General features: G+C 46.1%; 1 protein-coding gene across 1 annotated transcript; it reads left to right on the top strand.

Annotated features, from left to right (window-relative positions):
- The first annotated feature begins 7,799 nt into the window (after positions 1-7,799).
- Positions 7,800-24,346, top strand: LOC309372706 (somatomedin-B and thrombospondin type-1 domain-containing protein-like). The gene is made up of 5 exons (XM_081916502.1): positions 7,800-8,550; positions 10,938-11,132; positions 14,098-14,176; positions 16,031-16,207; positions 22,626-24,346. Exons 1-5 carry the CDS (start codon positions 8,325-8,327, stop codon positions 22,741-22,743), a joined length of 795 nt encoding a protein of 264 aa, XP_081772628.1. The 5' UTR covers positions 7,800-8,324; the 3' UTR covers positions 22,744-24,346.
- Positions 24,347-25,709: the final 1,363 nt, after the last annotated feature.

Here is a 25,709-nt window from a genome sequence, read left to right as displayed (position 1 = left end):
CATGACTCCTACCTGCGGGTTTCCTAAAGGCATCTGGATGGCCACTGTGAGAACAGGATTCTGGACTAGACAAGGCCATTGGCCTGATCCAGCAGGCTCCTCTTACGTTCTGAAAAATATACAACAGTTTTATTCACCTGAACTGTAGCTAACAATATTGTGACAATGGGGCATTAACTGCAGAAGGTAAAGGTAAAGAGACCCCTGACCATTAGGTCTAGTCGTGGCCGACTCTGGGGTTGTGGCGCTCATCTTGCTTTATTGGCCGAGGGAGCCGGTGTACAGCTTCCAGGTCATGTGGCCACATGACTAAGCCGCTTCTGGCGAACCAGAGCAGCGCACAGAAACGCCGTTTACCTTCCCGCCAGAGTGGTACCTATTTATCTACTTGCACTTTGACGTGCTTTCAAACTGCTAGGTGGGCAGGAGCAGGGACCGAGCAAGGGGAGCTCACCCCGTCGAGGGGATTCAAACTGCTGACCCTCTGATCAGCAAGTCCTAGGCTCTGTGGTTTAACCCAGGTACCCACAGTGCCACCAACTGCAAAAGGAGTCAGTGTAAAATGGAAGCACAATGGTGTGGGTTTAAATGTATTTGCTTGAACATTTAATCAGTGGTGGCTCAGGGATTAGAGAACATGGCCAAGGATCAGTGCTGATGGGGTGTTGCAGACTCCCATAGTTTTGTGTTGCATCTGAATCCAACCCCTACGTCTGTCCTATGGAATGGGAGCTATTTTTAAAATGCTGTTGCTGGCTTTTTCAAAAGCATTTTCTTGCACTGGAAAATATTTCCCAAAGAACCAAACCAAAACCTTAGAGGCTTTAAGAGCTGCATCTACCTCTAAATCAGAAGGGTGATCCTTTGCTTTCATCGCTGGGGAATAAAGCGAGAGAGTTGACAATGCATCTTCCAAGTGCATTTTGTGTGTTTTTCTTTTCGCCTAAAAATAGATCAGCCAATTTGGACTTGCTCCAGTTTCCAATGGGAAATTCTCGCCCTCCATAGATTCCAGTGGAAGCCAGTAATTTTCTCCCACCCTTTTCACCCAAGACCAGCCAGAATCTGCCGAGTCCCTGGAGTGCATTAAGTTATTAATTTCATTTATAAGGAGCTTCCCATTTACAATATAATAACATATACTGTTAAAACAATCACACACACAAATTATAAATATAGAAACAGGTTAAAATGACAATAGCACATACAAAAAAAATCAGATCAAATCCAAGAGCAAAACTAAAGAAATACATGGACAAAACTTTATGATACTGACATTACTGCTGTGTTTGCAACTAATGAAGTCAACCCTGGGTTAATGGGCCCACAATGTGTGGCTCTTGAAAAGGTCAAAGATGTTTTGCAAGGCGTGTAACAGTATGGAATTCTGATGGGAGATAGTGCTTGATTCACCCTATCCAGTTACAGGAATAAATCTCTTCTTCCCAGATGAGGCATCTTGTGGCTTTCGATCCTAAGAATGAAACTGTCAATATGTCAGCCCAGCTGTACAAACCTGAGGATACTGTATCCTTGTTCTTAAAATAGTTCTGTAAAGACGACAGTGGCGACCAGCTGCCTTGACCCCTACAGCTTCCCCAGCCCCTTGGCAAGAACTGATGATAGGCTAGTCCTTGCTCAGTTGCCCTAGTTGGCAGTTTGTTTCCTCAGGGGACCATATTGAGATAGGAATGGTGGGTGGGTCAACATCTCCAAAAGCAGAACTGGGGGGGACTTGTGGCCCTCCAGATGTTGGGTTGCAACTCCCATCAGCCCAGCCAGCAGGGCCAATGGTCAGGGATGATGGACGTTTTAGTCTCTTCTTCATTGTCTCTAGTTTGGCAAGGGATAGGAGTTAGTCCAGGGAGCCCCATTTGAGTTGTGTTTGGTTGGTGATATAGGAGCAGTCTTTTCTGTAGCCACACCTAAGCTTTGGAAATTATTGCCTTGGGGGTGGCAGTGAACCAATTTGACCTTCCAGGCCAGATCTTTCTCCCCACCCACCTGTTAAAATTGAGCTACACGAGTGGCAGAAGACAGTAACCAGCGAAACTGCACCAAGCAGGATTGAACTCGGTTGATGAGCAGGGATTTAAATCTGGCTGCTTTGCCTTTGCGTGTCAGTTCTTAGCAGTGGACACAACCAAGAGAGAATGGAACCCTGTCCATCAGTTGATATCACCTGCTCATTGCAATGACTTCAGTTGATTGGCAGGAGGGTGTGGTTTTGGTAAAATGGGCCGGGTTGGACCCTCTGGCAGTCCAATACAGTATTGTCCCGCCCTTGCCTTAGGAAGACTCACCTCATTCCCTCTTTGGTGCCTGCCTATCACCCTGTAAAGATCTCCCTTTCTCCAGCAGACATTTGGTTTCTTGAGCTCCCCCGTTATTAAACATCCAGTTTGCAGAAGACACTCCTCTGTTTGAAGGCCTGTTGTCCAGGGCTGAGGTTGAAAATCAAGAACATAGGAAGCTGCCTTATAGTGAGTCAGGCTATTGGCCCTTCTAGCTCAGCATTGTCTACAGTTGGTTTGCAGTAGCTTCTTCAGGGTTTCTGACCAGGAGTCTCTCCAAAGTCTACTGGAGACCTGAACCTGGGACCTTTCTCATGCAAGGCTCTTTCCCAGCATCAGAAAGGAGGGCAGAGTCCGTCTATAGTTAGCAACTCAGCAGGCAAACAAGTCACCTTGCTACAAATAATAATAATAATAATAATAATAATAATAATAATAATAATAATTTATTTCTACCCCTCCCATCTGGCTGGGTTTTCCCAGCCACTCTGGACTGCTTCCAACAGAAGGTTAAAAATACATTGAAACATCAGTCATTAAAAACTTCCCAAAACAGGGCTGCCTTCAGATGTCTTCTAAAAGTCTGGTAGTTGTTTTTCTCTTTGACATCTGGTGGGAGGGTGTTCCACAGGGTGAGTGCCACTACCAAGAAGGCCCTCTGCCTGGTTCCCTGTAACCTCACTTCTTGCAGGGAGGGAACTGCCAGAAGGCCCTCAGTGCTGGACCTCAGTGTCCGGGCTGAACAATGGGGGTGGAGACGCTCCTTCAGGTATCCTGGGCCAAGGCCATTTAGGGCTTTAAAGGTCAGCACCAACACTTTGAATTGTGCTCAGAAATGTACTGGGAGCCAGTGTTGCTCTTTCAAGCTTCTGGCTATGGTGAGAGGAGCTGTATTTCTATTTGAATTGTGGCAATTATTTCTAAATGTGCATACATTAGCTCATGCAAATGTGTGTGTGAGAGAGGCATTTCCTCCTTTGGGGTTTGGGTGGTTGATGTTGGCATCCCTCTCAAGAGACAATAGAGTGTGCCTTCAGGGGTGAAGTCAAACTGATGCATTAGCAGTACCAAAGTGACCTCCCTGGGAGACACTGGTAGTGTGTTATGGGTAGGGATGGGGGAAACCACAGAGGTCCTTCAAAATTTGTCCTAGAGAGGCATGAACCTGAACTTTTATGTTAATAGATGAGCACAACCACCAATTTTTATTTCTGCATCTCGGGGGATTTCCCCCTCTTCTCCCTCAAGGAAAAAGGACGAAGCCTTCAGGGAATTTGAGAGAAAGAGCATGGCAATATGCAGTTAGCCAGAGGGAGCTCCTTCGGTAATCTGCCTTTCTGTTGGGTCAGTGAAGTGAACACATAATTAGCTGAGTGAAAAGGATGCTGAATGGAGTACAAGGCAGGCCTGTTTCATCTCCTTTGGCTCCTATTTCCCTGCCACCTGGAACAAAAGAGCAAGATTACTTTGCGCAGCCATAAAACTGAGTGTTTGTTCTCTGGACTTTGTCATCGTCCCCCCCTCCCCCTAATAATAACTGAGCTTATTTTTCTCTCTCTGCATCCAAAGAATATGTCAACCAGCTCTGAAGGGCAGGTGCTATAAGCAGAATCAAAAGTTGCTGGATAAGAAGAGAAACGTTTTGCAGGCAGATTCACACCACAGATTCAAAGCACTCCCATGCACAAATTTAAAGTGCATGGCCTCTCTCAGAGGCCAGGGAACTGTAGCTTGTTAAGGGTGCTGGGAATTGTAGCTCTGTGCAGGGGAAACTACACTTCCCAGGATTCTTGGGGGGGGGGGATAATGTGCTTTACACGTGTGTTGGATGCATAGCTGTCAACTTACAGATTTGAAAATAAGGGACCAGCAGCCTCGAAAATAAGGGATCAGCAGCCAAAATAAGGGATTTTGCTATTGTAAAGAGTTATATATATTGGTAGGATTGACAGATGCTGTCAATCTAGAATGAGGCTGTTGTGGAGCCATGGCGGCCACTGAAGCGCCCCCCTTCTGCGTCCCTCCCCATCCCCTCCTCCTCCTCCTCCTCCCTCAGGCCGTCTCCTCAGCTGCCACCACCGCTGCCGCCTCCGGGCTCGCGGGCGGCATGGGCGAGAGTCTCCCTCCCTTCCCCTCCCTCTCGGGCGGGGAAGGGCCGATGGAACCCCTTGCGCCAGGACGATGGCGCCAGCACATGCTCTCTCTCGCGGCGGAGGACCCCGAGCCGTTGCTTCCCTCCTGAGTCGGGCCGGGAAATTTAAGGGACATCATCAATAAGGGACAGCAGCGGGACATGGCGCTGGGATAAGGGAGTTTCCCGTCAAATAAGGGACGGTTGACAGCTATGGTTGGGTGTGTTGCATGGCATGAATGTAAATGGAACACAGTTTGATGTTCAAAACATTCATTCATTTTGCCATCGAGGTACATGGTGCTCTATTCTACAGCATAACATAAGCCCCAAAAAGCTAGGTTCCTGACTTATGGTGTGCACATTTTAAAAACAGTAGGGATGATAGCATAGATGTAGGAGAGGGAAAGAGAGAAAAAGGCAGTGTGAGGTGAATGGCGTGCATATGAACAAACTCAGACACATTTATTGAGGCTGCAATCCTAAACACAGGAGTCAGCTCCAACTGGACACAGGGGGGTTAACATCTGACATAAGCGTGCATAAGAGCCTAGCCCAAGATGTTAATTTCAAACATAGATTTTCGAGAATGGGGATTGGTGTAATGGTTGATGATGTCACAAAGACAGCGATAGCTCCCTTAAATCAGGGGAAAGCTGTGATACTCCTTTATTCTGTCTCTGGGGTGAAGGTTTTCTTGCTGCTTCCCCAAAACTCAGACTATTCGCTTCCCCAGCAACTTAGCTTGTTGGTGATAGCTTCCCTGCCCATTCTAGGAAAGTTATTCAGAAAAGAGAAGTCAGAGAGATGTGTGAAACATTATTATTGAAGTTTTTATTGCATGCGATTAACTATGAAGATTGATTGCAGGGTTTGTTTGTTTGTTTTTCCTGGTGATGTTTCCAGCGTGCCCGCTGGCAGTGGCAAACGTTGCCCAGTTCTAAATGTGTTATATAAGGATGCTCCTACTTCTGTGAGCAGGAGGGCTTGGCCTGTAGTGCAGAGAGACAAAGCCTGATGTTGCTGGCCAGCAGGGACAATTAACAACCCCAGATTCCAGCAGGCAGTGGAAAGTGAGAATAAGTGCTCCTTTGTGTCCATCAATCCCCAGCTGCCAGGATCTTCCTGCCCACCCGTTTAACAAAAGAGGACAGAGGGAGAGCCTCTGGGAACTGGGTCACTGGCAGTTCCACCGCTGTACAGCTTGCTTAATTAAGGCAGAAAAGGAAACTCCCAAGCGGCTGGCAGTGAAGATTGTATGCCGAAGGAGCAGATAAAGTACCCCGTGTGTGCCTGGTGTGGTCTCGGCAAACAGGCACGGTTTCTTTGAGTCAAGGCCACTGCTGTATGCTTGTTCTTATTCCCTCTTGGCAAACAGAGCTGGCACTGTGTTCCCTGGAAGACTGAGATGTCTAACATAGAGGCGGTGAACACAATGCCATCTTAAAAGGCAGCTAAGTCGCTCTTTTTCTCCATTTGGGGAAAAGCACATAACCACATGAAATAGCTCTTACATGAAATAAACAATCGGAGATGAGATGAATTGTGGCTAACATCATGTATAGGTAAAAGGTAAATGGGAAAGGACCCCTGGATGGTTAAGTCCAGTCAAAGGTGACTATGAGGTTGTGGCGCTCATCTCACTTTTCAGGCTGAGGGAGCCGGCGTTTGCCCACAGACAGCTTTCCAGGTCATGTGGCCAGCATGACTGAACTGCTTCTGGTGCAATGGAACACTGTGACAGAAACCAGAGCACATGGAAACGCCGTTTACCTTCCCGCCGCAGCAGTACCTTTTTATCTACTTGCACTGGTCTGTGTGCACAGCCCTGGTCTTGGTTAGGACCTGTGAGGCACCATCAAATTAAGTAAATAAAAATTAAGTACTGCTACTGCCTCTGCTTTACCAACATTTGCAAGTTTTAGGACTCATCCACACTTCTGTTTGTCCCATGATTTCTAGGCACAGGAGTAAGAGGATTTTCTTTTGGCCCACCCGGAAACACCCCCCTGCTGTTTACTGCTGAATCAGAGCAAATGTCAATCCACAGAAAACCCGGCTGACATTTGTTCTGGTTCAACTAATTTCCACCAGCCTGGTGTGCTGTCATCTGGGTGGACATAAAAACTATGCAGAAGGAAGGGAAGAGATACAGTAATATATGCAGCCCAGTCCTGTGTGTGTTTTCTCAGGACTGTAGGACAGTTACTTCCATCTGCAGGTACCGCAGGATTGCAGCCTCAGCAGCTATGCAATGCTTTTTTTTTAAAAATATTAACAGTTTAAAGACTATAAAAGAAAGAAAAAGAATTCAACAAAACAATACAATACAATACAAAAACAAAAACACTACATTACACTAACACTAAAACATTGAATTAAGAACACAAAACAAACACAATTCAAAACACATCCAGTAATTTCAGTATCTTATCTTTCATTCACTTGTTTCTACAACCTCCTCACACCTCCCTTTTTGTATTCCACTTCAATTAACTGTTTCAGTAATTCCTTTCCATCTTCCTCTGTTTTCTGTCCTGTAATTTATCCTAACTTATTCTAACCTTATTTTTCCCCTTTAATACATTAAAAATCTATTTGTACTTAATTCCCTATAACATTTCTGCTAAAGCCATATAACTTCATTCCAACATTTTCCTAACATTCATTAATTTTACAGTATTTCTGTAAATAATCTTTAAATTTTTTCCAGTCTTCTTCCACCAACTCTTCTCCCTGGTCTCGGATTCTGCCAGTCAACAGCTATGCAATGCTTTCCCTAAAGTGCTCAAAACACTTCAGACAAACGATCCCAGAAATACACACAACGATTTTGTAAGGTAGGCAAGCAGTAGAATTCCCACACGCATTGTAGCTGGCAAATAGTAATAATGCTGGTTCACCTATGGCTATTCATGGAGGAATAAAATTTGGACAAAAAAAAGTAATTCCAGCTCACAGCTCATTATTTTTAACCAGTGAACTACACCACCAAATGCCCATTGACTGAAAGCAAGCCAGATCCTGTAGCCCAGGCAGGGCGAGCAAGCAGTTTCTCCCACACTGTAAGGCTGGGGGGTTCCCTTGCTTCTGAGAACAGGAGTCAATAAAATATTTGAGGGGGGCCAGTCCTCCCCCTCAGTTGATGGGCATTGCCATCGAAATGGTGTGCGTGCGCCATAGCTGTCAACTTTTCCCTTTTCTTGCGAGGAATCCCATTCGGAATAAGGGAATTTACCTTTAAAAAAGGGAAACGTTGACAGCTATGGCGTGCTCAGCGTCTTGTGATCGATTATGCAGGGCGGGGCTTACCTATCCCCCCCCAATATTTTATTCAAGTTGGCCCCCCTGCTAAACAAGCAAAGGGGGGGGGGGGGTCATCGCGCCGGCCGCCGCTCCGCTCCGCACTAAGCGTCGCCAGCTCCCCAGAGCGTCCTGCTCCTTTAAACGCCGCCTGGGCGCCTTCTAATCCTCGCCGAAGGGGGGAAGGTCAGCGCGGACAGGGAGCGGAGCCTTGGGGTGGGGCGAGCGCAGGTTGGCGCGCTGGCTAAAGGTCGCCCTAGGCTGCTCCCTTTCCAGATCCGCTTTCGGAAACTTTCACGCGCAGGGCGGATGTTCGGCTGGGCGGCGGCAACAGCTCTTCTCCAGGCAAGCGCTGCCCAACTTGCGCACCGGAGCACTTTGCGCGTGGGCTCCGCGCAGCATCCCCCGCCGCACCCGACGTCTAGGAAGTCCACGTGGACTTGCCCCCACCCACCTTCCTACTATTAATTCGCATTACTGAATTCCACCGGATCCGCTCCGGTCTCAGTCCCGGATCGAGCGCCTAGTTTTCGGCCGAGAGTAGCTGGTGCTCGGCGCTGCGCAGGTCCAGCGGCGTCGCCCTTTCGGGCAGGATCATGCGGGCGCGCCCCTGCTGGACGCTGCGCGCGGGGCTGCTGCTGCTCCTGGCCGCGCCGGAGGCGGAAGGCGGCTGTGCGGCGCTGGGGCGCTGCTGCGCGGGCCGGAGCATGGCGTGCGTGAGCACCGGCTGGAGGGCGGACGGGTCCCACGGGCCCTGCTACTGCGACCAGGCGTGCCCTTACACCTTGGACTGCTGCCAGGACTACCGGCAGGTGTGCCCAGGTGGGTAAGGAGCAGGAGGAGTAGGGGAGGGGGATGCTACACCTGAGGATGGATGGTCCAGCTCAGGTAGGATTAGGCATGGGGGACCTGTGGGTGTTTTCTTTTCTTGGATTCCCCTCATCTCTCACCATGGGGTTTGGTGGTTGGGGCTGATGGGAGCTGGAAGGCCACAGACTCCCGCTTCCAGTGATAAGTCAAATTCAGCACCTGCAAGGGGGCTGGACTAGATGACCCCTGGGGAACCCTTCCAACGCTACAATTCTATGACATGCTTAGAAAGAGCAGTGCTTTTTTTTCAGAGTGCCGGATCCCAAACAGAAGGGGAACTGCGATTGAAACTCAAGGGTGGAAGAATGACTTGGTGTAGCCAATTCAAATGGACTACAGCCCATTTGTGTGAATACTTTTTGGCTTATTGTCCGGATGAGAAACCTGTGACCTTCCAAATGCAGACTCTCATCTGCCTCATCTTGTTAGGGCTAGGGCTGTTGGAAGTTCAAAAATCTCTGCAGGGCTTGAGGTTCTTCATCCCTGAATTTAAGAGTACTAGAGGGAGCTGGAAGTTACTGAGCCCAGGTGGAAAATTACAGTATTGACAATCTACTCCTACCTATGTTATTTAAAAACTAAATCCCACTGATTTGCACAGGATTTACTCCCAAGGCAGCTGTTCCATGTGGTCTTAAACATGTTTTACTTGGAGATAAGTACTTTGGAGTTCAGCAGGTGGCTAACACCTGCATAAAGGTGTTTCCTTTTAAAGTTAGGATTGCAACTTGGGGGAAGCGATAGTGGCTTAAGCTTTCTTGTGTTGGAAATCAGATACCAATGAATCTCAATGTTCTTGGAGGACATTTGAGTGCTGTTGACATGTATATTGTCATAAACAGGGAGAGTTGCATTCAGAACTTTTTCTTTATTAAAAAGATCAATAACATTCTGTGCAAAAGCATAAGCTATGCAAATTGTGCTGTTTTATCCTGCTGTTGCAAGGCATCAAAAAGAGCTAACACTGAAGGCCCGTATGCACAATTATTCGTAGAGTTTGGAGCATATGGTACAACTCAAGGCATTTGTGATGGCCTGGAGTAACTGCAGTGGTTCTCTTAATACTACTTAAAAAAAAAAATCTCACACACTGAGCATATTAACATCTTCTTCCTGTTCCCTAGTGCAACAGAACCCAAATATTGGCAAATAGGAATTTCCCAAATCTTGACTTTTCAAAAGCTGAGGTTTTCAGCATATTGGATATTTTACTTAATGCAGAGTTCTGCTTGTGAATCCCCCCCACCCCCACTTACAACCCATCCCATCCCTATAATAATCTATACTTCCCATAACTCTTAGTAAAACTTTCCAGGAGACAAACATTGCTATTTTCTATTAGGCAATTGAAAACATGGGGTCCTTTTTTAAAAAGGGAACATATGTAAAAGAAAATTCAAGCAAAACAGAATTATCCCTCTCCACAAAATGCAGGTTGCTTGATTAGCCTTTATTAGAGCTACTGAAGCGTAAGTCCCTTTCCTTTATGCCTCATCAATCCATACAGTGGTACCTCAGGTTACATGCACTTCAGGTTACATACACTTCAGGTTACAGACTCGGCTAACCCAGAATAGTGCTTCAGGTTAAGAACTTTGCTTCAGGATGAGAACAGAAATCGTGGCGGTGGCGCGGTGGCAGCAGGAGGCCCCATTAGCTAAAGCGGTGCTTCAGGTTAAGAACAGTTTCAGGTTAAGAACGGAACTCTGGAACGAATTAAGTACTTAACTCGAGGTACCACTGTATTCTCAACTGGTGCCATCTTGTGGCTTTTTGAAGAAATGGCACAATATTGTCCTTCGCAAGTGTCACTCTTGGTCTTCTGCATGTACTGTGGTAGTTTGCAGATAGGTGACGTGACTTGCTGACACTCAGGTGGGGTGTTTGTGGCAAAAGCCAGAAATTGGAGAGCTGTTCTTTTCACTGTAATCATCTTTGCTTTGGCAACTGGGAGGGCTGGAAGATGTCCGAATCCGCACATATACTTGGATTGAAAACTGTGCTTTGCATTACACGTCCAGAGTACCGTAATTGAGCTGGTAAAATGAGCTGCCTCACTTCATCCTGCTGTTGGGGAACCACTTTTTTTTTAAAAAAAGTAATTCCCAATGTAAACAGACAGATGACCCTGTAAGTAGAAAACTTGGCAGTTTAAAGTGGTATCATGATTGCTTCAAACGCCTATTGTGAATGTGGGCTAAGTTGGGACACCTAAATGCTGCCACTCCTGCTTGGCAGGAATGGATCAGACTTGCTATATTTGAGAAGAATGCCAACCTGGAAATGCATGGAATAGATAACAATTGTGAGTTTTGTCCTCCTCCTCCTCCTTTCCTCAGTGGTCTCCTGCGTGGTCTCTGAGTGGAGCGAATGGAGCAGCTGTTCGGAGACTTGCAAGGCAGCTTACCGTGTGAGGAGGAGGCGCATCATCCGGGAGCCGAGAAATGGCGGCGAAGCCTGCCCTCCTCTTGAGGACAAGGCTGGCTGTTTTGAGTATTGGACTCGGCAAGGAACAGAGTGCAAGCAGCCCTTCAGTAAGTGGAGCAGGGCACGGGTGGAGTGGGGGGGACGACAGATTATTGGCAGAAAAAAGGTGCATTCAGATTTAAATTGTACCCCCCCCCAAAAAAGTCTTCTTAGAGCATTTCTTCTGGTTACTTTTGTTTTGTTCTAAGCTGAAGAAAGTTATTGACTCATGTCAAGTGCCTCTTGCTTAACAGGGGTATCCCATATTTGGCTGGGTTTCTTGCACTGCTCTGCTGGGGTGGTAGCTACACAGAATCACAGAAGTTGGAAAGGGACCACAAGGGTAATCTGGTTCAACACCCAGCAGCGCAGGAATCTTTGGCCCAACATGGGGCTCAAACCCATGACCGTGAGATTAAGAGTCTCATGCTCTACCGACTGAGCTATCCCAGATGCAAGAAAGAAAGTGCTGTAGTTTATAATGCCCTGTGCTTAATCCTCGACACATTCATTAAATTAGAGTGGCCCTACAGCACACAAAACAGCTTTAGATGCATGTTTGTGCTTGGAGAGCAGTTGCATATGTCCCTCTTCTAGTTCATGGGATGATGCAAAGTGACATCTAGCTACAGGGAACCAGGCAGAGGGCCTTCTCGGTAGTGGCGCCCGCCCTGTGGAACGCCCTTCCAGCAGATGTCAAAGCGATAAACAACTACCTGACATTCAGAAGACATCTTAAGGCAGCCCTGTTCAGGGAAGTTTTTAACGTGTGATATTTTACTGTATTTTTGGTTTCTATGGAAGCCGCCCGGAGTGGCTGGGGAGGCCCAGCCAGATGGGCGGGGTATAAATAAATTATTATTATTATTATTATTATTATTATTATTATTATTATTATTATTAAGGATTGGTCAAGGTGTTCTTCTGAGTGCCTTTGCTGCAGAGCAGCCAAAGAAGTCTGATCACTGTAGTCCATGCATACGTTACCTTGAGGCTGGATTACCGCAGTGCACTCTGGGTAGGATTTCCCTTGGGCTTGGCCTCCCTCCTAGTTCCACGGAAGGTTGCCTTCCATCAGCAGAAGAGCTGAATGCCACCCATATCCCTTGAGGTGCCACAAGACTCTGTGTTGCTTTTGCTGCAACAGACTAACATGGCTGCTTCTCTGAAAACTGTGCTTGTACAAGAGGATATGTTGGGGCTGGGCTCCATTCAAATTATGGCTGTCACCTGCTTAGAGAAATCACAGCTGAGTTTAAGACTGTGATTCTAAACCAAGTTACCTGGGAGTAAGCCCCACTGAATTCAGGTGGACTCATTTCTGAGTAGAGGGGGTTAGGATTGTGCTGTTGGTATATTTATTTAATTAAATCTGCACGTGAGAGACAACGGTAACATTCACACATTACATTCATACAAACTTTGTCCACAAATAGTTGAGCTATACATTTGTACCGTAATAGGTAAAGATACCCCTGACCATTAGGTCCAGTTGTGGACGACTCTGGGGTTGCTGCGCTCATCTCGCTTTATAGGTCGAGGGAGCCAGTGTTTGTCCGCAGACGGCTTCTGGCCAGCATGACTAAGCCGCTTCTGGTGAACCAGAGCAGCGCACGGAAACACCGTTTAGCTTCCCGTCGGAGTGGTACCTATTTATCTACTTGAACTTTGACGTGCTTTTGAACTGCTAGGTTGGCAGGAGCAGGGACCGAGCAACAGGAGCTCACCCCGTCATGGGGATTCAAACCGCCAACCTTCTGATCAGCAAGTCCTAGGCTCTTTGGTTTAGACCACAGCGCCACCCGCGTCCCACATGTACCGTAATACACATGTTAATATTTAGTGAATATATAGTCTGCGTGCTTGTGCACACAATAGTTGAGCTGTACGAATGAACAAGTGCAACACTTTCACACTAAGACTTGTGTGCTTGTAGAGACCGCCTGCACCCGTGTTCAGTGCAATGTGTGAACAACACTATCCAGAATTTTAAAGCAGCGGTGGGCAGAATACAGGCTTATTGGATCCCATGTCGGATGCAGTATGTCTCTGAATACCAGATGCTGAGAATCAAAGTGTGTGTGTGTGTGTGTGTGTGTGGAGTGCTATTGTGCTCTCACATCCAGCTTGTAGGCATCTCATCTGTTGGTCACTGCGAGAATAGGATGCTGGACTAAATGGACCTTTGGCTTGATCCAGAAAGGCTCATCTCATATTCTCCTGTTTTACTAGACCCCCAAGAGCTATTAGCCAGAGGCAGGTGCAACAAGTCGCACAGTTAGAATTCAAGAACAGGGTTACTCTGAGCACATTCTGAGGCTAGGAAATTGTCTTCAGCACAGGAACTGAACTGAGTCCATAGCCCTTTTTCACAAAAGCATGGTCCTAGTTGGAGCTTTTCTTTTCAGTAGCCTAATTTAGGCAGGACAACTCATTTTATTGCAGATATTGTCAAAACAACTGGGCGTCAAAAATCTTTGCTGTGCTACTGGAAATCAACCAGAGATCTGCGATCTCTAGCTTTTGCCCACCCTTTTCCTAAACAACCGGCCCTTTTCTGGTGTACTTGTTTAGACTGGTTATTATTTTTCTTCTGTCTTTTTATTTTTTGGGTTTGCTTTGGAAAAAAAACACAAAACAAAACCAGTGTTTCTGAGACCAAAATAAAATCTGTAGGCTGCAGAAGAGCTTAAGTGGTATATTTCTAAATTGGGATATTATTAAAATAGCTTGCTCCCTCCAGCATAGTTTCTGGGATGATAATTAGCAGGCCTGTTTGTACGGACAACAAGGGGGGATTTTGTGGGCGGAGGGTACCCTTTTCTGCCCAGCGGAATGATGAATAATCACCAGCGGTCTGAGAATGTGGGAGAGAACTCTCTCTCTCTGATTTCCTGCCAGAGGGAAAATGACACGGCATTAAAGACCGCAAATGTCCCAGTTGTTATTGTTCTGCAGATGCAGGCGGGCTCGGGGCACCGTTGTCACTTATCATGTCTGCTGTGTTTTCTTTTTCCCCTTTGATGTGAGCAGTCCCAGCATTAATAACCACTGGAGGCTATGGGAAAGGGAGGAGAAAGCGAGCTGTGTCCATTGAGAATGAAAGAGCCGGGTAAGTAACGAGCTGCTTGAGGACTCTACAGCGTTGCTGTCCTCCTGTGGGTCACACTATGGCCTGGAGCTCATATAATGAAATGACACAAGTCTAGATTCACAGGCCTGGAAGACATACTGGTACAGCCTTTGGCCCATTTCCCTGATGCAAAGCCAACCTCCAGCACATATGCTCCCCCAGCCTCCTGCTTATACATAGAACAATGCTTTAACCTGCACTTTTCATTTATATGGTGCTGTCACAATCCCTGTAAATACACCGCTGTAAATCCTTAATAGGCCAAACACATTTTGACAAAGTCTTCCGCAGCGGCCTTATTAAAAACGTTAACAATTCAGCTGGTTCTGAGCTGCAGCTGCTTAAAGGAGGAGAAAAAAATACGCATAGGGTCCTGAATAAGTACAGATGTCTCCCCAGCTTACGCACAATGGACTTGTGCAACCACGTATATGCGCTGTTATGTCCTGAAGTTCTCACCCTGGGCCAGCAGGGTGATACTGTAGATAGTTTTCACTCAGGTCCACATATGCAAATAAGGGATTGAAAGTGACGTTCAGTGATTGGATAGTTACAGAAAGCGGCTACTGTTGCGTTGTAGTGGAGCTCTATATAAGCAGGCTGGCTGAACCCTTCAGTTCAGTTCTGTTCTGTGAATAAACAAGAGCTGTTTGAAGAATCGCTGTGTCGTCTGATATGTTCACCCACAACTTAACATGCGCAGCCCTAGGAAATATTTAAATAAATTGATTAAAATTTCAAAAAAGGGCAAAATGGTCCCAAAAGAGCAGGAAATGAGCTAGCAATCCCATGAACCTTTGCACCAATCTTTGAGGCCTGTGAAGAGTTGGGCGTTGGAGAAAGGAGGTTTGGAGGGAGCGGTTGTGGTGGAGTTTGGTGGGTTTTTGTGAATTTTTGGCAGAGGTTTTGGTCATTTACAGGCTTTATAGATGGTGTTCTTCACCATACGTGACTTCACGTTTATGAGTGGTACCCGGGAACATAATCCCTGTGTAAGTGGAGAGATGCCTGTATACAGGTTGGCCAAATAAATTTCAAAAAGCCTCCTGCAAATAATGGATGTAGAGTTGAAGGGTGGTATTTAGCTCAGTTTTACTCTTGAGTATATGCACAGGAACTTAGTCCTATTCATTAATTTTAGCAGGCATTTGTTGTCGTTTAGTCATTTCCGCCACTTCGTGACCCCATGGACCACAGCACACCAGGCACTCCTGTCTTCCACTGGCTCATGCAGTTTGGTCAAACTCATGTTGGTAGCTTTGAGAACACTGACCAACCATCTCGCCCTCTGTCGTCCCCTTCTTTTGCCCTCAATCTTTCCCAGCATCAGGGTCTTTTCCAGGGCGTCTTCTCTTCTCATGAGGTAGCCAAAGTATTGGAGTCTCAGCTTCAGGATCTGTCCTTCCAGTGAGCACTTGGGGCTGATTTCCTTCAGAATGGATAGGTTTGATCTTCTTGCAGTCCATGGGACTCTCAAGAGTCTCCTCCAGCACCATAATTCAAAAGCATCAATTATTCAGCGATCAGCCTTCTTTATGGTCCAGCTTTCACTTCCATACATTTCACTTCCCACTACAGGGAAAACCATAGCTTTAACAATACGTCTTGAGTAAAACACCCCACCTGAAGACTTTGTTGAAATGAATTTGGCCCAGTAAGTATTTATAGTATGACACCAGAGGTACTGCACCTCCCCTGACACACGATACACATATTTATTTTTGTAAGTAAGCCTTACATAGACCCTGGGTGAGCGTTTGGAACCCCTGGAATCTTGCACAGTTCGGAGATTGGGGTAACATGCAACCCTATTCCCCTCTCTTCCCATGGCAGGTACTGTGTCGAATTTCAGCTCATGGCCATCACAGAAGGATGTCTGCGTGGGAACAGCTCTTACACTCATTGGATGAAATATCTCAGCGAAGGACATCTGGTGTGTGTTGAGTGCCAGCACCCAGCTTTGGATTCCAGGAACCTGCACTGCTCAGGGGATGGCAGCGGAGCCAAAAAGTAAGAGTTGATTGTTCTGCTTTTGCTCAGTTGGAAATGCTTTGCTGTTGGGAAAATTGCAACCCCGTCTTCTAAACTTCTGTACTGCCTAGCACAGGGGCGGGGTGACTTTTTCAGTTCCTGGGAGCTGCGTTTGCTTCTGGGCAACTTTTGGGGTGGGTCACATGGTAGTGATGGGTGGGGCAAGAGGCAGAAGCGGACTAGGCAATGAATGTGAATTTTCCTTTGTACAGTGAGTTACTTTTTACACACCCTGGCTGTAGAAAATATGCAGGTGTGGGTGGGCAGAGGGCAGATTGAGACTGGTGGGGCAGCATCTCATTTGCCCCAATGGACCAGCCTTTAGGTCTTTAAAAGTAAGCACCAGTGCCTTAAATTGACCTCAAAATATGAATGTACATCCTTCAAAATATGTGTGATATGAAGGACTCCAGCTATGCACATGCAACATGATGTTGCAGTCCTCCAGAACATGCATGCGTGAATCTGGTTGCAATTGGCTGTACCCACTTACCTGGGAGTAAGCCCTATTGAACCCAATGGGAGTTACTTCTGAGTAGGCCCTTATAGGATTGCGTTGTTGGCCCATCCTGACCGTCAAAAGCAAGCTGGCTCAACTCGATCCGTTCTTAATGCATAGGAACATGCAAGCTAAATCTGCCCTGGCTGTTGTTGTGACAGTGCTCATTCAAGAACATTTTAAACAACAAATAAGTTTGTATGAAACAGCACGTTCTTCCAGGTAGCATTTTCTCAGCGGTATTGAGCAAGAAAAGCACTGCTAGGTATTCTCCCCGCACCTCCCTGAAGTTTTCATTATAGAAGTGCAGTTATTTTGATAAGGCAGCAATAACAGCCACTGTAGCTGTCTGGAGAGGCCATAAAATGCAGTAAAAACATAAGAGGAGTACTGAGTTTGCTATTTAGTATATGGGATGACTCTAGTCCTCTTCAGGCATTCATCTTATGAGCTCAGTCAATGGAGGCACAAGGGGAGAGAGTAGGAATGAGTGTGTTAGCTCAGTCCCCACCCCCCTCTATGAATTGGAGAGCGAATGTCTGCAGCAGAGGGCCTGTTTGACCCATGTAGGTTACTTGCCTGGTGTCGAATTCTGGAAAACCGGGGTTCTGCCTTTCCTGGAAGCCTCCATGAGTACCGAAGGCTCTAATCTGCATACGGCCGCTCCCGAATCATGTGCCCATGGGGGATTAGGCTGTTTGTCACAATGGTTGTATTACTTTTGGTGTCAGAAGTAATATTTATTTATTAAAAAAAACTACTTTAAAAAATATTATCTTTTTGTTTATTTGATCAGGAGCATACAATTCAGTGAAGGGATGCAGGTGGCGCTGTGGGCTAAACCACAGAGCCTAGGACTTGCCGATCAGAAGGTTGGTGGTTCAAATCCCCGCGACGGGGTGAGCTCCCATTGCTCAGTACCAGCTCCTGCCAACCTAGCAGTTCGAAAGTATGTCAAAGTGCAAGTAGATAAATAGGTACCACTCCGGCGGGAAGGTAAACAGTGTTTCTGTGCACTGCTCTGGTTCGCCAGAAGCGGCTTAGTCATGCTGGCCAAATGACCTGGAAGTTGTACGCCGGCTCCCTCAGCCAAGAAAGCGAGATGATCGCCGCAACCCCAGAGTCGTCCACAACTGGACCTAATGGTCAGGGGTCCCTTTACCTTTACCTTAAACAATTCAGTGACATACAAGAATAAAGACAAATCAATTAATGCAAAGACCTTCAACCTGGCCAGTGCAGATGTTTTAACAATGGTCACCTGTTGTCAGCCATGTGCCCCCGTCAGCAGCCTGGCTGCCACATTCTGCATCAGGTAGAGCTTCTGAGCCAGGCTCGAGGGCAGACCCACATAGAGCATATTGCAGTAATCTAGCCTCAGTGGTACCAACACGTAGGCTTACAGTGAGTAGCCTATCCCTGTCCTGAAACAGTCATCACAGGCAAACCAGATGAAGTCATAGCTGGAGACTGCGAGTCAGAGAGACCTGGTGCATGTCGGGTTTGCCATGGGTATCTGTTTGGCCACTGTGAGAACAGAATGCTGGACTAGACAGGCCTTCGGTCTGATCCAGACGGACTGCCTTTTCTGCTCACAGAAGGCAAATGCCTGAAAAGGGCTCATGTGGAATTTACAGGTTCAGAGAGAAAATGCCACCGAATTCCGGCTGCCATGAAGGAAGAGCAAGGGAGGCCCTGCTTTTGGCATCCCCAGAGGCCCCCGTGGGAAAAGGGATGCAGTGGGGGGAGGGTAGTTGTGTTATAGATGGACCTTTGGTCCAGTCCATCAGGGCTGCTCTGAAGCTAAGAGCAAATAACTGCTGGGGAAAAATGTTTGGTTCTCAAACTTTGTCCCAGCACTCGCATGCCACAGTGAGGAGAGGGCCAAATGAAGAGGAATCGGTAGTGGAAAGGACACTCTGATCCTTAACATGTATTGAGCTTTGATAATTCAATCTTTGGGAGCAGGGAGGGAGGGGTGACCACACTCAATCCAGCCCAGTCATTATGTTTTTGCAATGAAAACCTGAATCATTTTAACCAATGTGATTTTTTTCAACCCCTTGAACCATCCACATGCTGAAGAGTAGTCCCAGCTTTCAGAATTGCCTTGTTTTTTAAAATTGCTTTGTGTTTGTTGCCACTTTCATTTTCAGTTGCATCCTCCTATTGTGCATGGTACCCCCCCCCCCGGCCTTGCGCCTTAAAACTAAAAAGCATTTCCATCACTTTCTTAGGCAAGTTATCTTTCCCTTTAAAGGTAAAGGTAAAGGGACCCCTGACTGTTAGGTCCAGTCATGGCCGACTCTGGGGTTGCGATGCTCATCTTGCTTTATTGGCCCAGGGAGCCAGCATACAACGTCCGGGTCATGTGGCCAGCATGACTAAGCCGCTTCTGGCGAACCAGAGCAGCGCACGGAAACACCGTTTACCTTCCCGCCAGAGTGGTACCTATTTATCTACTTGCACTTTTTGGTGTGCTTTCAAACTGCTAGGTTGGCAGCAGCTGGGGCCAAGCAACGGGAGCTCACCCCGTTGCGGGGATTCAAACTGCCGACCTTCTGATTGGCAAGTCCTAGGCTCTGTGGTTTAACCCACAGCGCCACCCGCGTTTCCCCTATCTTTCCTTTTAGGACAAGCAAATCTCTGTTCTTTTTTTGTTTTTCTTTGCTTCTTTTAAGACTTGGGGCTCGTCCCCACATCCACTTAACCCATGCTTTCCAGGTACAGGTCAGAGTGGTTTTCCTTTCTATTCTAGGAAAAACCTGCTCTTCAGTGGTGAATCAGAGCAAACGTCAATCCAGAGAATACCTGAATTGCTGTTTGCTTGGATAGAGTGCTAAAAACTGGTTTTCCTTGGTGGGGAAAGCAACAGAGACCATAGCTAGTGAGGATGACCCCATCGTGAACTAATCTCTGCTTTGAAAGTAAGAAAAGAGTAGTTGGGCTTAGAATGACACCTCTTGCTAAATCTCCTAGGAAGTGCTTCACCCGTTATGAAGCTGGCTTAATGGAGTGATCCAATTTCAGGCTCGCGTGTGTGTGGTTCAAAGCATTTTGTTGAATTAGCTGAGCCACGTTCGGAATGTCTCGCAAGGTCACGTCTTGTTCAACTGGGCCGGTGCATCGATATTCCTCCCCTCCTTCTTTCTTCCAGAAATAGGCTGTGAAGGGCTGGCCAAATCAGCTGGGGGACGTGATGGCACGATGATCTGCCAGTCTCAATCATTTGAGAATGGAGAGCAGCTGGGGAGCAGCCTCTAGAATGAGTGGGAAAGAGAGCCTGCAGCCGGGAGACTATTCATCTTTTCCAAGGGTACAATGAAGGGGTAATATGGCCCTCTTAACAGAAAACTTGGGTGTTGAGGGCCAATGGGCCCGGAGCCAAAATAGGCCCACTGAGAAACAAGTGCGAGATAAACTGGCATGTTTGGTGGAACTTCGAGTTTTGCAGACATACATTTAAAAAAACAAAAAGGACCCCAAGGGATACACACCCACCCAAGAAAAGCCCCCTTAAAGTGCTTAGTGTTTATGGAATGTGTCATTCAGAAAAAGAAAAATGGAAATGGTGTGTGGTTGGGATTTTTGCCTAAAAGCAGTATCTGTGCAGTAACAGCTTGCCAGCATATTCTGTCTTGGTATAACTGGAGATAGTTCCAAATTATGCCATTATGAACCCATACAGTACCCAAGTCAGTTAAAAAGTAGATTCTAGAGCTGCAGATACCTTACACAGGGCTACAATCTTGGTGGCTGTGCCTTCTTCCAACAAGTACACTGAAGCCTAAAACGACCAGCCTTTAAAATGATGTAGTATTATTTTTTTTTTTAATGGAGCATTTAAGAAATGGTACTGGAAAGTTCAGACCTGAGTAAGTACAGTTGACATTTGCAGAGAGCATGCACTGGGAATTGCTGGAAAAACCAGTGCTTCCTGCAAGCCTGCAAGGATTAGCTGTTCCTTATAGTTTGCAGTAAGATGTATTCACTGTGGAATGTGCTTTTGTTATGGACATTTATGTACATGCAGATGGGGACGGGTGTAAGGAACTGTTTTTCCAAGTATAACCTTGTTTACATGGAGGGCCAAGAAGTATAATTTGTCCATCAGCAAAGGCTAATATGCAAGTGATTAAACATGATTGCTCAGTAGTAACCACTTCAAATTGGCCTTCACAATGTCCACTGTAAAGCTGTGGGCAGGATTAAGCTGAGTTGTGCACGAGCAGACCTTGTTCTACTTGTGCACACCCTACTTAATGTTAGGATTCTTTCCACCGTGTTGCAGTCATGGGATTGTTTTTAATCACATGACTTCATTCCACATTGTGGGAAGTGACAGAGACAGGATGTTTTTATTACTGTGTTTCCGTGATGTAGGATTTTTGTCCTTTTGTTCTGTCTCTCTGCTGTCTGATGCTGAAGAGGAAGGAGCTGAGTTGCGATGCTCCAAGTGTGTATATGTAAATAAACGTAGTATAGCCAAAAGCTACACTACTGAGTCTGTACACTAACTGCCTATACTCTACTGATGCTGAAGTCTGCTGATTCTTCTTGGTATCAGTTGCTGGGATGTTCGGGCTGGAGGAAGCTTTTGAATCTCCCGAACGACCGACCAGGAGGGAGAGAACATGCCAGTTGGGCATGTGTCTCTGCCGGATTCCTACTCGTATGTAGGACTTCCTGACACTTAATTCTGCCCTGATTCCACCCATTTCTTTTCTTTGACCATTTACTAGTGGGTGGAGGTCTAGTTTCAAAAAAAGAAATCTGTCTCAAAAATGGAGGGAAAGGGGGAGATTTTGAGAGTGTGGGCTTGAGACGTATCCACACAGCCCCTTCCCAATATTCTTAAGAGATGAGTACAGTATTTATTTATTTTGGTTATTATTTGTTAATTTATATACTGCTTAATACAGAATATAAAAACTGACCACGCCTAATTGTTAAAATACAGAATGATTAAAAAAGGCAGCATAATAAAAATACTCAGTAAAGCAATCCCATTAAAAATAATAATAAAACTAATGGACCTAAGTTAGTGCATTTAGTGCTGTACTGAAAATTTCTCCTTCGGTTCTTCCCTCACCAACCACTCTTCAGTTAATGAGGGGGTGGGGAAACACGTTCAGAAAACGAAAGAAAATTACAGTTGTCTGTACTTTGGCGCCTTTCTGGATGCCTGTGCTTTGTGAAAAAAGCAGAGTTTCACTAACTTATTGCATGGCTCTGGTACTGGATATTAAGGAATTGAGGATACATTAGGATCTAAAGGTGCTGGTACGAAACTTACTCTCCCACACAAAATAAACATGCAGTTGTTTTCATCCGTGCCTCTGGAGCCCCCATTGGTTCATCTCTCCCAGTAATGTTTGCTCTGATGGCGTTTCTGGCCCTGCTACCTGCGATGCTTTTTATCTGAAAATGCTATGGATAGAGAACATGGGATATAATGCCCACAAGCCTATACACCAACACCGAGCGATGCCTGCTACTTGTGACAAATTTAGGAGATTGCACGGTGTCCCTTTGAAGCAATAGCTAAGTGATAAAAACCACTTTGGACCTGCAGGTTGAGAGATTGAAGCTCAAGTGAACAGTGCACTTCAGTACTGCACAGTTATCTTTGTTTGAACGTCCAGCATCTGGAAGGTGTTTACTGTGTTTTCAGTGATTCAGAATTACCGGGTGTCCCTGCCATTCTCAAGGGCCTTTAGTTTGTGAGTACGGATTGAGAAATGCTTTTGAAGTACAAGCAAAAGCCAAGATTGATTCAACTCTTTTTATGTGCTCACCTGAAGCTGTGTGACTTGTGTGTGTGTGTTTCCTTGATGCTGCTTTTGGGGGAAGCTGAATGCATTGTATCAATGCTTGGTTCTGCTTTTTCTGTTCCAGGAACCAGCTACTGCACTGGCAGGCCGTAGGAAACCCAAGATGCAGAGGGACCTGGAAGCGAGTTCGCCAGCTGCACACTTGCTCCTGCCCTTCTGTCCACAGCTTCTTGTTCATCTGACTTTCACGTAGTTGTCCCTCTGCCTTGAGTCTGCATCTCCTCCTTGGTTCTCCTTAACAGAAGTTCAACTGTGAACAGCCACAGTTGTGATGCCAACGGATATATTCTAAGATCAAGGGTACTTGCTGCTTTAAGGAACTGTCACTTGGTGACACAGGACGTTCTCCTTGAGTCTCAAGCTGAAGTTATTGGCATGTTAAAGAAGCAGGTAATATGTGCAGGAGAGACCTGGGAGAGTCAGGTTTGAGGCTGGCAGGCCAACAAGACCATGCTGTCAAGTGAGCAGTAAAGATCAAAACCTAGGGAGAACCCTTGGATTGGACCATAGACCCATCTTGTCCAGCCTCCTGTTCTCTGAGTGGCCAACCAGATGCCTGGGAGATGAGTGAGCTCATCCCAAACTCGGGTTGATTCTGAAATGTGCTGAGACATCAGTTTTTATGATTTGGAGATAATGTCATGTCACTTGGTCAGCCCCACCTCCCACAGCCCCCTAAACCTCCATCCCCTTCTACACTGTCTGGGTTTGCTGCAGTGATGCTCCAGAACGAATGAGGCACTATAAGAGGAAATCTGATCCTCTCCATCTTTCTTCCTCCTGTTCTCCAGCATCATTTTATTGGTACCTTTCCGTAGTTAAAACTATGCTCAACCCAAGCCCATTATGATCACAAGGAGTAGAAAAACCCCATTGGCCTCTGGGAAATAATTTGGCCAGGCTATAAGCTGGGGATTCTGCTGTGTGGATTAGATCCAAGCCAGAGGAGAACTTAGGGGCTTGTGATGTCCACCACTCCTTTGACTCAGGTTTTTACAAGCCACTGAAACTCAGGCCTGAAAGTGGAGCACCTTGGTCAGGGCCGGGTAGATTCTGCATGTGTAGGAGGAAAGGGTTGAATGTGTGGTACTGAGCAGAGAACTCTGCTTCCTATGAATGCTGGGGACTCTCAGGAACATAGGAAACTGCCCATTTGCCTATCTAGCTCAGTATTGTCTGCACTGACCGGCAGCCCAACCTGGAGATGCTGGGAATTGAACTAATCCAAAGTGCAGCAGCTAGACTGGTGATTGGGAGTAGTCGCTGAGACCATATCACCATTTAACCAGGCCTTTGGTTGATTTGATTGACATCCTGTGTCCTTTTAAAATGTGGTTTTTGGGGGGCGGGGCGGTTATTGGGTTGTTGTTTTTACTTTGATTGTGTATTTTGTGGTTTTATATTTTGATTTTCTTCTGTGAACTGCTCTGAGACCTCCGGGTATAGGGCGGTATATAAATTCAAATAATAATAATAATAATAATAATAATTATATGACACCAATCCTAAAGGATCTTCACTGGCTCCCAGGACATCTCCAAGCACAATTCAAAGTGTTGGTGCTGACCTTAAAGCCCTCAACAGCCTCGGACCTGGATATCTGAAGGAGCGTCTCCACCCCCATCATTCTGCCTGGATGCTGAGGTCCAGCTCTGAGGGCCTTCTGGTGGTTCTCCCCCTGTGAGAAGTGAGGTTACAGGGAACCAGACAGAGGGCCTTCTCGGCAGTGGCGCCCTCCCCGTGGAATGTCAGATGTCAGGGAGATAAAGAATTAGACAACTTTTAGAAAACACCTGAAGGCAGCTGTTCATGTCTTACATTTTTTATTTCTTCTCTCTTGCTGGAAGCCGCATAGAGTGGCTGTGGAAACCCAACCAGATGGGCGGGGTATAAACATTATTATTATTATTATTATTATTATTATTATTATTATTATTATTATTATTATTAAACCTGGGGCCTTCAGCATGCAAAGCAGATGTTGTACCCTTCACCCACAATTTTATATTTTAAATGCAAGTTTCTAGCCCCCATGGCTGCTGCCAACATATGCTTAGAATATCTGATGAAATCTTGCAAGGTTAGAGGAGGTGGTTGAGTAAGATTTCCATGTGAGCAGGGCTTCAGTTTTATGGGTAGCTTCTTTTTCCCCCTTGAACTAGCAGTAAGTAGCAGGATAATTTCTGCATCCCCTTGTCTCCAATTAATTAATCACAGGGGATATAGCTGCACATTATCCTTAAATTGGTGGAAAAAATGAGTTTTCAAAGAAGCTTTAGCCTTTGGGCCAAATCATCCATTCTTCAGGTGTTCCATGATATGTATTCCTCCCCCCATAAAGGGTTGTTGGTAGATTTATTTTTCACTTTATTTTATTGAAACAATTTACAGTATATACCACCACCACCAATATACAGTATATACCACTTAACTACAATAGTTTCTAGGGGGGAGGAGGATGGGGGAGTTTTGAACACCCACACTCTTAATTACTGCAACTCCAGTTAAATTTGGCTTTGGACACTTGGAGAAAAACAACATACATTGACTGATTGATTGGGGGGAAGGAATTCTGCCACAGATCTCCTGCCTAACATGAACTTTGGCCCGATGTCCTGTGTACTTTCTTGCAACTGTGGAGCACCCTGCCAGATTATTTGAGGAACAAGGAAATGGAATACTGTATAGGCTTGGGCTAGTTCCCATTGATTGATTGAGCCTTACAAACCACTCAAAACATCCTTGTGAAGCTTAGATACACTTGACCTTTCACTGGTGGAAGTTGGGGAGGTCAAGAACTTGGCTGACTTGTGAAGTGCCTTACACAGTGTCAATCTAGACATGTCGCTTGAGATCTGGGATTACAAATGCCTATTGTTTAAGAAGAAAAAAACAATTATTTGGAGCCCTAGAATTGGATTAGTACCATGGTGCTGGTGCTCCTCCCCATTTTCCTGAATAAATATTGCCACCGCCCCCCTGAATTGTAATTTAGGAAACTGGTGGTGGGGAGATCATTCTCCTTCTGACTGCCACAGTTCCAGATGCCACAACTTCCTTAGAAGTTGCTATTAACTTCTTAAAACAAACAAGAAGTGATTGTACTCATGGATCTCCTCTGCCATCTTTAGTTGTACTCACACTTACA

This window comes from Podarcis melisellensis (genome assembly GCF_964234715.1).
Source record: "Podarcis melisellensis genome assembly, chromosome: 6".
Classification (NCBI taxonomy): domain Eukaryota; kingdom Metazoa; phylum Chordata; class Lepidosauria; order Squamata; family Lacertidae; genus Podarcis; species Podarcis melisellensis.
The sequence above is the reverse complement of the archived record's forward strand: the minus strand, read 5'-3'. Positions and strand labels throughout refer to the sequence as shown.